The sequence below is a fragment of the Aspergillus affinis genome (assembly GCF_023601865.1).
Source record: "Aspergillus affinis strain CMG 70 chromosome Unknown NODE_85_length_165111_cov_88_837549, whole genome shotgun sequence".
Lineage (NCBI taxonomy): Eukaryota > Fungi > Ascomycota > Eurotiomycetes > Eurotiales > Aspergillaceae > Aspergillus > Aspergillus affinis.
In genome coordinates, this window is record NW_026515866.1 from 11057 (window position 1) to 25699 (window position 14643).

General features: G+C 54.9%; 4 protein-coding genes across 4 annotated transcripts; 2 read left to right on the plus strand and 2 right to left on the minus strand.

The window, feature by feature from the left end:
• Positions 1 to 241: 241 nt before the first annotated feature.
• On the plus strand, positions 242 to 4549 carry KD926_010695 (Zn(II)2Cys6 transcription factor; the record flags this gene model as incomplete). The annotated part of the gene is made up of 7 exons (XM_053103085.1): positions 242 to 422; positions 495 to 861; positions 921 to 1084; positions 1145 to 2165; positions 2224 to 2769; positions 2959 to 3233; positions 3420 to 4549. 7 exons carry the CDS (start codon positions 242 to 244, stop codon positions 4547 to 4549), a joined length of 3684 nt encoding a protein of 1227 aa, XP_052953464.1.
• A 167-nt stretch (positions 4550 to 4716) lies between these two features.
• On the minus strand, positions 4717 to 7511 carry KD926_010696 (putative pH signal transduction protein PalA; the record flags this gene model as incomplete). Its single annotated transcript, XM_053103086.1, has 7 exons — positions 4717 to 4951; positions 5007 to 5409; positions 5464 to 6038; positions 6107 to 7001; positions 7063 to 7117; positions 7197 to 7434; positions 7504 to 7511. The coding sequence occupies 7 exons, from the start codon at positions 7509 to 7511 to the stop codon at positions 4717 to 4719; spliced, it is 2409 nt and encodes an 802-aa protein (XP_052953465.1).
• Positions 7512 to 7871: 360 nt separating this feature from the next.
• On the minus strand, positions 7872 to 9212 carry KD926_010697 (putative mitochondrial carrier protein; the record flags this gene model as incomplete). Its single annotated transcript, XM_053103087.1, has 6 exons — positions 7872 to 8075; positions 8129 to 8466; positions 8523 to 8741; positions 8858 to 8931; positions 8998 to 9032; positions 9096 to 9212. The coding sequence occupies 6 exons, from the start codon at positions 9210 to 9212 to the stop codon at positions 7872 to 7874; spliced, it is 987 nt and encodes a 328-aa protein (XP_052953466.1).
• A 2847-nt stretch (positions 9213 to 12059) lies between these two features.
• On the plus strand, positions 12060 to 13498 carry KD926_010698 (putative sterol carrier protein; the record flags this gene model as incomplete). The annotated part of the gene is made up of 2 exons (XM_053103089.1): positions 12060 to 12553; positions 12616 to 13498. 2 exons carry the CDS (start codon positions 12060 to 12062, stop codon positions 13496 to 13498), a joined length of 1377 nt encoding a protein of 458 aa, XP_052953467.1.
• Between the last annotated feature and the right edge of the window lie 1145 nt (positions 13499 to 14643).

The window sequence follows — 14643 nt, forward strand, 5'->3', positions numbered from 1 at the left end:
GACCCAACACTGCCTTAGTGCCCTCCACGTTTTTTCCTTTTCCTCCACTTTAAATCCGGGGTTTGGTTTTCCCCTCTTTTCTCTCGCTCTCGCTCGCTTTTCCCTCTTTTCTTTCTCTCTTCCTCCCGCTCCGTATATCTTCACCTTCATCCCCCCATTCCCCCCGACCCCCCATCTTCCTCTCCCCCTCTCCTTGATTCTTCATACATGTAAATAATTAATCACCTTTTCATCTTCCTACATGTCCAATGTGACCATGTCTCGTCCCCAGGTCAGTATCGACCGACTCACGCCGCGCCGGGTGACCGCCGAGCCGCGCGAGTCCATGAACTGCAAGTCCTGTCGGAAGAGAAAGATCAAATGCAATCGTCTCCGTCCCAGCTGCGAGGCCTGCAAGGTGTTCCAGTGCCCCTGTGTTTACGGTCCGTGGATGCTTCTCTCCTGGTAAAAGCCAAAAATCGAGCATGACAAGCTGACACTCATGGTTCCTCCAGATGCCGTGCCGAAGAAGCGAGGCCCGAAAACCGACGTGCTCGAGGCCCTGCTGAAACGCGTTGATGGCCTCGAGAAACGGCTACAGGATGAGAATCATCCGCTATCGCCCGCCTCGTCCACGTCGCCCGTCAAGTCGCTCGAGTCTCAGTTGCCCGTGGCGCCGGTTTCGCTACAGCCGGCTCCGCCGCCGCCCACCCTGTCGACCCCCAGCCCTAACCGCTTATCGGACTCAATGCTCGACGCTTATTTTTCCCGGCTTCATGGCAAGCCTTATTTCATCTTGGACGAGCCCTCGACTCGTCAAAGACACCAGTGCCGGCAACTGTCGCCCGCCCTGTCCATGGCCATCTATGCCGTCACGCTTTGGTAGGAGATGCTTGACTGATATCCAGTGAAAGAAACCGGCTTTCTGACTTGGTGTCCAGGTATACATCTCCGAGCGGTTCCCCACAGAGTCTGGAGTATGCGCGACAGGCGCGACCGTTGGTCGACATCGACAATCCGTCCGTCGAGGGACTGCAGACCCTGCTGCTGCTCTCCCAGACCTTCTTTGCCCATGGCTGCGGCAAGAAGGCCTACATGACTCTAGGTATAGTTCTCTTCTTGTCCATCACGACTAGCTGGTATATGGTTACTAATGTTCCTCTAGCAAACGCCGTGGCCATGGTTCTGGCTCTCGATCTGTACCGCGAGATCCCCTCGCCAGCACCCCTTCCGGCGCCGGAACGAGAGATGAGACGTCGTCTGTTCTGGACCGTCTACATCATGGACCGATTCCTCACCTGCGGCTCAAAGCGCCCCTGTCTCGTCGCAGATCATTCGATCGTGCTCCGGTTGCCCTCCACGGGGACCGAGACCGGTGAATGCTTCAACCCCGTCGGCCCCAACATCCAGTACGCGTCCGAGTCTCGACGAAAGGGGCCCGGCGCGCCCGCCCTCTTGGTCGACATCACACGCATTCTCGGCGTCACCCATCGCTACCTCGCCGCGGGCGGCGTCAAGGGCGACTCTCACTTCCCCTGGCATGCCCTGTCGAACTTGTCGAAGATCCGCCAGGAACTGGACATCTGGGCAGCCGGCACGCAAGACCTGTTCGCGTCGATCGAGGCGCTGTTCGGTCACCCCGAGAGCACCGTGCTGCTGCTCAGCAAGCTTATCTACCACCTGGTACACTGCCTGCTCTACCGACCGTTCCTGCCGATCGACCTCGTCGAGTTGCGCGGGACGGGGCAGCACCAGTCGTGGCAGATTGAGGCCACCACGCTGTGCTTCTCCCACGCAAACGCCATCGCAGAGCTGGTCGAGCTGGCGCGGCATGCCCCGCGCATCGAATGGCCGGACCTGGTGGCCTACTGTGTGTGCACGGCGGGCACGGTGCACGTTCACGGAGTGCACTACCACGGTCGCGAGGGCGAGGTGTTTGCATCGAGCGCTGACTTCCTGGCGCGCGAGATGCACCAGCTGACGTGGTTGCGGCAGTCATGGGCCGGCGTGCAGCACCAGCGCGAGATGCTGCAGACCATCTCGGCGGGCCACGCCGAGCTGGTACAAACGCTGGCGGCGCGCCCCGTTCGCTTTGCTCCGGTCTTTCATCTCGAGGATTTCTTCGACCGGTACCCGGGCCTGGCCGTGGACGGGGCTCATGTGCGAATGGTGGACGGAGAAGACACGTACGTTCCTGTCGACCCCTTAAAATCCCTAATTGTCTCGCTGACTTGGCAATCATAGTATCTCCTTCGACCGACCGGACTTCTCCGACCCCCGACTCATGTACGCCGGTATTCCGCCGGCCACCCCGACCCTCCCATCCCAACCGGGTCGATCCAACTCCTTCAGCTTCCACCCCTCCCAAGCGTCCCCCTCGTGGGCTCCGGGATCCGATCTCGGCCTCCCCGACGGCTCCGCCCTGGCAGGATTCTCGCCGTCCGGCGTCAGCAGCTCCGCATTCCTGGCCGAGTCGTTCGCTCCGGCCGGGGCCAGCAGTGCAGCGGCAGCAGGTGGCAGCGCTCCGACGCCGCCCGCCGCGCAGCCCCAATACGCCACGTTCCCCTTCGAAGCGCCCGTCGGCGGAACGGCCCTAACTCCGGGCGCGCAGTCCCAGGGCAGCAGCGGCGGGTCTGGGACGGGGGCGGCCGACCACGGGACGTCGGAGAAAGACCCGTTCCTGAGTCTCCTGGAGCAGTTGGCGGAGAACGAGCACTCGCACGGAGGGCCCAGCGAGCTGGACTTCTTCCTGGGAGAGAGTCTCGAGAACGGGGAGGGACACGAGACGGAGTGAGTATGGACCGGACCGGCCCACGTTTGTGTTGTTTCTATTTCTTGGTTGGGATGGAGAGCGGATCAGATAAGATAGATACCCCTGTATTATATAGTATTATTTTATTCTCTATTTATGAAGAAATGATGAACATGACTCGACCACACCATCTGACCTATGACATCATGACCCCCTCCTTCCTCCAGCTTCTCCGCCAATTTTCCCCGACTTGGAGCTGTCAACCATCCAGTGTGCAACCTCCTATCCACACGAGAACTCAAGACCCTCATCCCCAGAGAAGTACCGAACATGGAAGAACTCGACACCATCGCCACCCAGAAATCTTGGGCGCAAGGATCCCTTCAGAAACCCTTCACCTCTATCGTGACGTTGTACATGCACGAGCAGCTCTCGCTCGACCAGGCGGTTCGCGAGATCACCAGTGTGATTAAGAATATTTACTATGCGGACGGCGACGTTGGTACGTTCTCTATCTTTCTTGACTCCCCTTCCCACCCGATGCCATTTCATCCATCAAACCAAACCCCTCCTCATCTACTATACATCCATCCATTCATCCCCAGCTTCTATACCTCATATCCCAAAGCCACCCAAAACAGACCAGAACAACACATTTTCTAACACCAGAACCCGGTCCAACTACCAGACTCATACCTCCTCGACCTCTGGCTCACGGCCCTACACACCTCCAAAAAACTCCCTCGACCAACCACCACGCCCCCCGATCTGCCCACCCCGCTACAATCCCGACTCCTCGCCCTCCTCGAGACCCTGCGCCATCAACCAAACCCCATCCCCCATCCACAGATCGATACCCAGAACCCCATCCCAGATGACCCGTTCGCTACCCCGCCTAATCGGTCCGCTAGTTCTTCGACTACTCATCTGATCTCGGATTCGATTCCTAGTCAGCAGCAGCAGAAGGATATCTATCAGCGAGAACAACAAGAATCCCAACACACCTACAATTATAATTATAATTCAACTTCGAGGTCTACGTCCACCCGCTCCGGAGCAGGAAAACAAAAACGAATCATATGGTCCCAACTCCCTCGATTCCTGGATGGGGTGCGAATCGTCCTACACGACGAACCGGGCCGGCCGTCGACGGGGTTCGCAGAGCTGGAAGTCTGCGCGTGGGAGGATCTAGTTTCGTTTTTGGCGCTCTGTGCGAGACACCAGATCGTGCCGGATCCGGTCCCAAGTCCGGAGGATGTTGCCGCGAGGGATAGGAATGAGAATGGGATGGATCGAGAAGGCGAAGGGACCGGTGGACTAGATGCCGTTGCTGTGAGGATGTTGAAGGGGGCATTGGAGGTGAGACATTTTCCGACAGAGGTGTTGTCTCATCAGCAAGATCATCATCAACACCATCAACACCATCATGATCATGAGGGGACTACGAGCAAGATTCTCAATAAGATAAAGAAGAGCGACAAGAGGCGGGAGCAAGAAGCAGCCGAAGAAGAAGAAGCGCGGGAGAGAGAAACCGGCCAGATCGCCGAAGCCGTCAAATTGAATGTCTACGTCGCGGCCGCCGCGCTCTGGGCTGTCATCATGGGCGAGGAGCTGTGGGAGCGACAGGGGCAGAAGGTGGAATCGCCCGTGGGACTATCGCTGGAGCCCGTGCCGGAGGTTCCTCCGGGGAAGATCTCGAAACCCCGATGGCGTATGTGGATCGATCGATTCCAGTTCATGAGTTTGCGGGAGGATCTGCGGATCTCAACGCGCGAGTTGGCGGCTGAGGCGGCGGCCGTGATGTTAAGAGTTGTTTGAGGGGCGGGGCTTCTAGTCTTGGTCTGTATACCCAGATTATAGTATGGATAGATAGTGAATAGATTTAAACTTCAATTCTTTCTTGTTGGTCGAGGGTTTGGAATGTTTAAAAATGCGTGTATATGTACTGCGTAGGTGGGATAGTACCCTCTAATGCCCCAGGATACTCAAGAGAACTTCACTCCCTTGCTGGGATCCCAAGTTCCCTGTCCGCCAAATCGAATGCCCATTTCGGGCGACCAAACCCCCGGCGCCATCGCGTTGGCCCGCGTCGGTTGTGGCGCCGTCAACGGCTCGGATCGCACTGCTGGCGCCGGCGGCGGAGACGCGCTCGTCGGGTAGGGCCGCAAATGCGGTTGCGTCAGGTTCAGCGACGCCATCGCTGCCGCACTGGTAATGTCCCTACGGATTCATGTCAGTCGGGTAAAACCAAGGAGATCAGAAGAGGGGAACATACGATTCCATCTGACTGGCTTCCATCCGCCTCTGGTGCACAAACGCTTTGCAGTCGTCGCGAAATCGACTCACGATCTTGGCCAGGTCATTGTAAAACTTCCGGCCCACCTCCATGTTCGAGATAATTTCCTTGTACTTCATGTATCCGTTCTCCAGCTCCTGCAGTGCCTTCTCGCGCTCCCGGGTCGACGCGTCGCCCTTGTGCGCCCTCGTGAACGCTCGGTTGGCTTCCCGCACCAGCGCCCCGATCTGGTCCTGGTCGTGCTGCTCCTGGGTCACCATTTCAAGGTCAGTATCGTACAGGTGCAACTGCTCCTCAAACAGATCCTCGAACTGGCCTGCCTGAATGGCTTGCATCGGGAATTCTCGCTCCAAGCGAGCAGCCTCCTTCAGAAGGGCTTTGCCTATAGAAATGAATCAGTCCCTAGCACTCCCTCGGATTCCGGGTCTGAACTTACTGATATCATCGGCCCGCGCCTTGTCTTTCAGCGCCTGCGCCCTCCGTTTCCGCCGGTGCTCCAACCGGCTCACCTCGCTCAAACATCCCCGGAGTCGAATGGCTTCCTGCTCGACTTCCGGCAGAATGGCCGCTCGACGGCTGCTCGGCACGTACATCTCCAGATCCCGGTTGGTGCCGGTGAGAACGCGGAATACCGCCTCCGAGTCCTTTAGTTTCTGCTCGACGAGGTTGTCGCTGTTCTGTGCCGAGGTAAAGTACCCATCGATCTCGCGCGACGTCGTGAACAATTTCGTTGCCGCTGCCTCCGACGACTCGCGGGACCATCGATCAGTTCCGTACCTTCGGCGCGAGGCATCGTCCTCGGCCTTCTCCGCAGCTAGAAGTTCAACTCCTTCGTTGTAAATTGCCTTGTCATTGCCCTTCACCTTGGATGTATCTTCGAGAGACCGACGTAGTCGATTCAGCCCGTCCTGCTGGCGCATCTCTTCGGCGTGGGAGACGAGTGTGGGCGGTAGGCCAAGCGGCTTCTCAAGGGCCTGCAGAGAGCCGGGAAGGTTCAGAGACGACAACAGGCTAAGATAGACCTCAAATCAGTATCGTTCAAGATTCCCCTTCCCAAGCTAACTTTGAATCTAACTTACTCTCGCAGTTTGTCGGTCATAGTTTCCAACTCGCCAATGATGGTCTCGTTGACCAGCCGATCACGACGGTCCGAGTAGATGCTGGCGGCGATGTGGACAGCATAGGGCACCAGCTTCGAGAACAATGGCTGGCCCAGGGGCCCATTGTCTCCAAGCATGGAGATGGCATCCGTCACTTGAGACGGAGCCTTGGCTGCAACCATGCATGCGCGGTCGATGATCTTGAGTTCCGACTTCGGCGGGACCGGAATGAGGTAGATCACGTCGTTGTCCTTTTCCGCACGTTTCAGGTCCTCCGTCACTCGGTTCTTCAACCCCTGGAGATCCCCCAGCACGGTGCGATTGATCCATCGCGACTCCTTCAGGGCCTCGTTCACGCAGGCCTCGCTATCCCGGAGGCGCGCCACCTCCTCGCCGTACTTGCGCTTCTCCAAACAATCCAACGACTGTCGATACTGGGCGGCGGCGGCGAAATGATGATGCTTGGCCGTCATGTGATGGATCCATTCGGGACTGATGGCGTTCGACTTGACCGCATGGTCGCCCGCGTCCGCATAGAAGTCAGAGACCTTAGCCGCCAGCCGAGCGATCGACGCATCCTTCAGTCCGTCCTTGACGGCCTTCTGCCAAAAGCATTCCTGCCCCTCAGCCAGAAGGAGCTGCTCCAAGCTCAGAAGTGTCATCTCATCCATGTCCTCGGGAGGAGTTGTACGAAGGTCCGCAAGGACCTCCGTGCGCAGGTGTGCCAGGACCCCGGCTGCCTGGAAGAAGTAGTTGCATGCCTGCTTGAGACCGTCGGAAGTCGTCCGGTTGACCGAAAACGCAAGTTGCGAGTATAATGCGGAGAGGTTAAAGAGAATGTTGGCCAGTTCAAATCGAATGTTGTTTTGCGAGACTTGTCCTCGAGTTAGTAGTCATATACCTCCTTTGTCCGATGAATCCGTCCCACGACGTACTAGGTCTTGATGTATTAAACCCAAAAGCAGGGTACCACGGAAACTCCACACCGACCTACAATAGAGCAGCTTGGGTCAATAATCACAATTCTCCTCATAAAGAAGGGAAAGGTAAAGGGGTTGCATCTACTTACATCCACGGGAAACTTTCCACCCAGCCATTTGAGCTGCGCCGCGTAGGTGACCAGCCGGCTAATTCCGCTCACATGCGGTTCTTGAACATTGATCGCTTCGTTTCGCAGGCGATCGATGATCAAGAGATCATCTGCGAACATATCCGGACGCTGGTCATATTTGGACGAGATGTACTGGGTGATGGCATCGGACAAGGAAACGGGGTGGGAACGTCGAAAGGGAATCTGAAGGATATTGCTAAGCCAGGGGAATTAGTCTCTCTGCGCAACGCATAGCGGAGGCAGTCCTATAGAAAGAAGCACATACGATGCCATTGTCGGGGTCAGCAGAGCGCACGGAGAGAAGAGAGATCGTCGCCCGGCAGCTTTTGTTGACGTGGGAAAAACCGAGCGAAACCCCGCCGGGCAACGAATGACGTTGTGGGTGCCTCAGGCTGCCATACTGCCCTCGACCGTCTTGGCATTGGATTTACTCCGTACAACAATAGAGAGATTAAACTACCCTTCCACGGGCAAATGTCATTCTGTACGTGCTAAAGAGCTTCAAGCTCATGCAACTATGTACTCCAGAGAAAAGGAAATATCATCCAGGATCCAGCATTCCACTGCCACCAAATTCGCTCTCAACCTGGAGCGCCAAATTGGTAAATTTGCGAGTCCTCCAATCGCCTCCGATCACTCAAGCTCGTTGATTCTCATCTTAATGTACTCAAACATGCTGAGCAAGATCATGTTGTTGACACCAGTGCGAATTAAGATGATCGAAAGACCTTTGTACATGCTCGACTTGGCAACCGCGGCAGATGCCTCGCCCACCTCCGAGGTCTTTCCCAACAGCACGCTCTGGGCGCGAGTCTTTCTGGTATCAAGTGGGTAGGTCTGTGTCCGTTAGTAAGGTCTCAAGACACACGAAATGCTGGGGTTTGACTTACGCAGAACCAAGGCACGGTGCTGCAGATGGCGCCGGCAATCATAGGAGCACCAAAGGGAGACTTGTCAGGGCCAAGCTCTTTGGCTGCAACCTGCTTGACAGTCTCGTAGACGCTGAAATACAGGCCGGATCCAAGAGTATCGCGCATAGTGTGGAGTTTAAAGCCGGTATATAAACCACGGACTCCATAGCGCTGCACGATCTGACGGATCGCTTCGATGGTGCCGAGACGAGGCTTGTTGCGCAAAGAAGGATCACCCACGGCATTGGGAGACGCCTGGGCACGGTTAGACACCAGGACCGAGGTCTGGACAACGTTCTTTGCCAGTTCAAAAGGGCCTACATTGAAACAGTCAGTGACGGGGGGAAGGCAAATGGGTTGGATTCAAGCTTACAGGCCAAAGGTGCGGTGACCAAACCGGCAATCAGACCGGCAGAGAAGAAGGTGACAAGGGTCGTCAGAGTGGCAGAACTGCCAGGCTGATTGTACTGTTCCAGGGGAGACTGGCCAGTGGTGCGCTCGATGAATCTGGAAATGCGGTGCTTGGCAGCATTGTAGGTAGAAAAGTTCAAGACGCGCACCGCAGTGACGCTGGCAAGAGGTGGCAAAGCTCCTGCATTGCAGAATCATGTCAATCGTTTCGAGTCTCGAGAGCTCAAGGGTGGTAGGTGGTGAAAATAGAGGAGAGAGGGCATGAGGGGGGTAGGGGGGTAGGGGGGATTCACTTACCAGCTACGTAACCACGAGGGCCTTCAGTACGCCAAATGTAGCGCGCACAAACGAAGACATTGCGAAAGTTGTGACTAAATCAAGTCAGCCATAGTCCCGAGCAGCAAGGAGAAAATCGCTTGAATTCTTTCTGTACTTACGTCTGCATACGAGTTTTCACATTCTCCAGTGGAGTCTGGAAGCGCGGCGATCAGCCCTGGGTTCTTCTCCCCAGCGACAACGGATCAACAACACTTACCACAGCCAGAGTGGCGCAGACGGTGGAGGTGGCCGAAGCGACTTGAGTCTTGTAGTCTTTCAGGAACTTGTTATAGGCGGCTTCGTTAGGGCCCATCCAACTTTTACCAGTCGGCATTATGGCAGGTGCGGGTTGGGAGCGAGAGGGAGAGTAGGGTACATCGTCAGAGTGTTCATCAAGAGTCATCCCTGGAGGTATCCCATCGGGGGCAGAAGTAGAGAAATCTCGCTGAGTCGTCGCTTAGTCGCTAGGTGCACTAACGTCGTGACCGTCAGGTGGCAGGCTGGGGAACCCTATGGAACGCAAAGCGGTCTCTCAGCGTGCGAGCAGACCGTTCGGCGTCCCACAATTGTCCATGAAGCGGGCCCGATCAACCCTGGTGGATATCGCAGAGTGTATTCAAAAGACAGAGATTGTCTGTCAAATCAGGAGAACTGATACAGCCAGTTCAGTCAATGGATAGGGAGTAATGGTGGGATGCTTCTTCCAGCCCTCTCAAGATCCTAACGGCGGACTGAAGTTCCCAGGTATGTCCGCACGGCCGGTCACCACAGAATTATATATAACGATTAAAGCAGAGTTTGTGCAGGGTCGCAAGCGGGCTCTCTTGTGAAATTCCCACGTTCTTCTTTCGGTAATGCGGATGGAATGGTTCAGGAGCTACCTAGGGGTCACAGAACGGGTCCATCGTCAGTCATGTATGCACACATGCCACTTTGACAGCTCCCCACCCCTCCTCGTTTGTTGCATGTAACGGAACAACAAATGCGAGGGACAGGCAGGGAGAGGGGTGAAAGGGGGAATAGAAAAAGAAAACAAAAAGGAACATACCTCCAGGGAAGCTGAAATCCACTCCCAAATGCAACCGAAAGCCCAATGAAGAGAGGACAATCGATAGGAGGTGAAAGGAGAGGGAGGGAGAGGAGGGAGGGAGAGACGGCGAGAGAGCAGCAGGACCGACATCCATCACAAGCGATCAGTTGTGCGGCCTGTGTGCACCCAGCGGGCTCCTGCGCTACTGAAGGCGCTAACTTCCCGCCAAAGACTGCCTGAGCAAACGTGAGTGGGCCAACGCCTGCCCCCCGCCATGGGAAAGTCTCGACCCGGTTTAAAGACGGGTAGAGCCAATGACGTCGTCGTGAGGTCTCCAGTACGATGGATGCCCTCACTCCTCAGTTTTGAGATCTAGTGGTGACACGGAGGGCGACCAGTCCGTCCAGCTGCTGCGAGAGACGAGTCCGATACCCTCGATCATGACAGGACATAAATCCTTCGGAGTATGTCCACGGGACTGTACAGAGTACGGTATATGTACTGTGCCATGTACTCCGTACTGCAGAGACTCAATACATGGACGGTACCAGATCCGGAACCAGCTCCAGAGTGGAGAGCGAAAGGATGATCGCCCGGGCCCAAGACTCCCAGAGGCCAAAGTGGCAAGGGGGGGGAAGGGAAGCATCATCGGACCAACCCAGTCCGGGCGGTGGTCGTACCCGCCCGCCTCGTTTACCCCGCCTGTCTCGCATTGGCTTGATTGCTGTTGCAGATGGTGGGGATCGGCGATGAAGCTACTGTGCATACCTCCCTGGCCAGTAGCCAGATATGTTTTACACAGACACAGTACACCCGGAGCCAAAGTACGAAAGTGCCCTCCTGCCTCATCCGGACGTTGCCGCCTTTATCGCGCCTCCATCTCGTGCGGCGCTTATTTGCGATGGATGACGGGGATTTCTGCTGGAACTGCTTACTTCCTCCGGTTAGACCAACGTTGTCTAGTTCTGAGGAATGGTTGTTTAGCCTGGTCTCCTCAGATGCCCCACGTGTCAATCCAATTACTCGGGCATGAGAACGAAGTATGGACTAACAATGAATTTGAAAGGAGTGTACGGTGTACAGTCCGTTAGCTGATGTGCTATGCTTCGACTGCTCAAGAGAAATGAATTTCCCCGGATCCAGGGCCAACGCTCGCATGGGTTTAGGTCATGATACCGATTTCAGGGCTCCCTCCCAAGACCTTGGCTGTCCTATCAGGAAACCTGGATTATGTCCAGAAAAACATTGATGATTCGACTATCAGGCTAGGGAAGGACGGTACGTGGATCCCCCAAACTAAGTGACCACATGGACCGTGGTATCGTGGACCAACCCTATCGGGTCGGAGAATGGTGTCGTAATCTTGTAGATGCGTTGGATGCCTGAGGTGCAAGCTGCCAAGCATCCCCTTGAGCAACAATGGGAGATCTCTTTCCTTTCTACGAAAAGCCCCGACGTCTACTATTGCAATAAATACTTGGATTTAAATATACAAGTTGATTTCTCATTGTTTCTAATTCCCTCGGTGGTCACCCGGTACCTAGAACTTTCGTAGTTCCGGGTTTTATCCTCTGCGGCAGGAGAGCAATATATATACTTTGCCCGGTAGGGCATCTTAGCCAACAGAATCCTGTCTACGCAAGTACTTCGATCCAAGACAGAACCTTACCACTGATCTCAGCAAGCCAGCACTCGATCGTCACACGTTCCCTGCGTAGGTATTCCGAGTACTTGGTGAGTGCAGCCTAGGTATGTACATGTATCTGCCCATACACTTTTACATGCGCTACCTCTTTCACATGGGACATTCTCAACCAGACATGCGACTTGAACTACCATCAAACTTGGGACAGAGTATTATTGGGACAAAGTCGGTTCCGCACAAGGGTGTACTTGAGCGTTGTGCAACTTCATATGGTTTTGCAGAAGCGGGCAAGCATCCTCGGGACCTCGGTCGCGCGGCAAGCCTCTCCCCCGCAGAAGCCACGGCTGGCTTCGTCGCTGCAGATCATCCCCATCTTCCCCAACAACTCATCTCATATATTATATTACTTCCAGTCTTCCACCGACTCCATTCATTTTCAACATCTTCATTCGAGTCCCTACAATTGCCTAATTCCTTAATCCTCTCCTCCTTTCAAACCATCAAAAATGGGTAAGAAACAAGCATCGCCCGCCTATGTCCTGGGTGTGGGAATGACCAAGTTTATCAAACCTCGGGGCAAGGTCGATTATCATGAACTTGGTTTCGAGGCTGGAGTGAAGGCTATGCTGGATGCCCACATCAACTACGACGATGTCGAGCAAGGTGTTGCTTGCTACGTGTACGGCGACAGTACCTGCGGCCAGCGCGTCTTCTACCAGTTCGGCCTCACCCAAATTCCCATCTACAATGTCAACAACAACTGCTCCACAGGGTCTACCGGTCTCGCTATGGCTCGAACTCTGGTCTCCCATGGCGCCGCCGACTGCGTGCTCGTCGTGGGCTTCGAAAAGATGAACCCGGGAAGTCTTCAGTCGGTCTACAACGACCGCGAGAACCCGACAGGTCAGTTCGGAATGATGATGGCCGACACAAGAGGCGTCACCAACGCTCCGGGTGCCGCGCAGATGTTTGGAAACGCCGGTCGGGAGTACATGGAAAAGTATTCCCTCCCGAGATTCTTCGTACTGTGTCATAGTACATGAACTAATGTAAAACAATTAGGTATGGTGCTAAAAACGAAGACTTTGCCGAGATTGCTCGGGTCAACCACGAGCATTCCAAGCGCAACCCTTACTCGCAATTCCAGCAAGAATACACTCTCGAGCAGATCAGCAAGGCCCCGATGATTCACGAACCCCTGACCAAGCTCCAATGCTGTCCCACCTCCGATGGTGCAGCCGCAGCTGTCATCGTTTCCCAAGAGTTCCTGGATGCTCGTCCCCATCTGAAGGACCAGGCTGTTCTGATCGCTGGTCAGCAGCTGGCGACGGACAACAGCACAGTCTACAACCGCAGTGCCATCGATCTGATGGGATTCGGAATGTCCCGAAATGCGTGCCGAGCAGCCATCAAGGAAGCCGGCGTGAACGTGAAGGATATCAAGGTGTGCGAGTTGCATGACTGCTTCTCGGCCAACGAGATGATCACCATCGACGCGCTCGAGCTGTGTGAGCCCGGACAGGCGCATGAGATGGTCCGCAAGGGCAATATTACGTACGGGGGCAAGATGGTCATCAACCCTTCCGGTGGCTTGATATCCAAGGGCCACCCTCTGGGAGCGACCGGTCTGGCGCAGTGTGCAGAGCTGGTGTGGCATTTGCGTGGCTGGGCTAACAACCGGCTGATCAACGGGACCGATGCCGCTTTGCAACACAACCTGGGCTTGGGCGGTGCGGTCGTGGTGACTGTATATAAGCGAGCCGATGGCAAGGTAGCCAGTCCCGTCTCGTCCGACGCCGTGGCAAAGATAACCGGCCTTGGATATAATCCAGCCGTCGAGGCCAAGGGGTTTTCAGCCCAGCAGGCCGAAACGGTGCGGAGTAAGAAGTATAGCGATGAGTGGGCGCTGTCCGACACTCAGGAGAGAGTCCTGGCCCGATTCTAGATCTGGATGACATGCGGTTTGCCGGGGAACTACCGGAGATTCTGACGATCTGCATATTTTAGTGATTCCCCTGCCAGTTTTGTAAATGTAAATTTAAATGCTAAGGACAATGAAATGCGTTCTTTCGTCTAGATTCCCGATAAGATAACTGATAAACATAAAAACCACCCGGAAGTTATTTCCTCCGGCAAGGGATGACATAAGCAACGCACTCCGCGGAATGATAAATTTTCGCGTCGATTTCCGCGTTCTTTTTCCCCTTTCTTCTTCCACATATACCAGGTCTCCATACCCTTGTGGATGGGCTCTCCATTCCGTCTGCAAATTTAGATTTGAGACCGAGACTGATACGCGTGCTCATTATAATCCCATTGCCTGCCACTTGGATAGGGTTTACCCTGTCCGCTCCGAGGTAGTTGGGTTCGCTTTGAGCACACATCCCTTTTCGAAGGAGATTCACAGATTGTGAATGAATTGCATTCAATCGCCAGATAGTATAAGTATAAGCTGCTGGCTGTTGAGAAGCCCACCTTTGCGTGTGCCACTCGTTTGGAAGAAGATGATCTTCCCCGAAGAACGAATGCCCTTTGCTCACACTGCCTTGATTGTTTAAGTTACTAACTCACAGGTGAAACATGGAATCCTGTAGTCTCCGGTTCTTATTACAGCCTGGCACATTCGAAGCCTTGTCCGTCACATCTTCTATGATATTCGAGGTCAAAATCGTGCCAATAGTGACTCAATTGGACATTGTCCATTCTCAAATTCTCTCTCGTGTTGCGTCCACTGCCAATTCTTTGGTGCGGTGGTACGTGTCAAAAGTAGGGAGATACATTCCAAGCCAGATTTTTCGCCATGGTGTCTTTGCATTTTGAACCGTCGGTGGAATGTGTATGTGTAGCGCGTAGGCGGAATGACCGGCCATCAAGCACCTTTGGTATGCTGAACCGTCCTAGCATGGCGGCGCCTGCGACCAAGGGGCTTTCCAACGTCGATCAGCTCCAGCATGCTACGTAATCAAGGGCTGGAAGGGTTAGGACCGAGATGATCCAATGGGAATGGCTCTGTGGCATTGAAGCGTTACGGATGCTCATACCATGAGGCGGATATGCAGTCCTCTATCCCTTACTTTGAATCAAGGCACA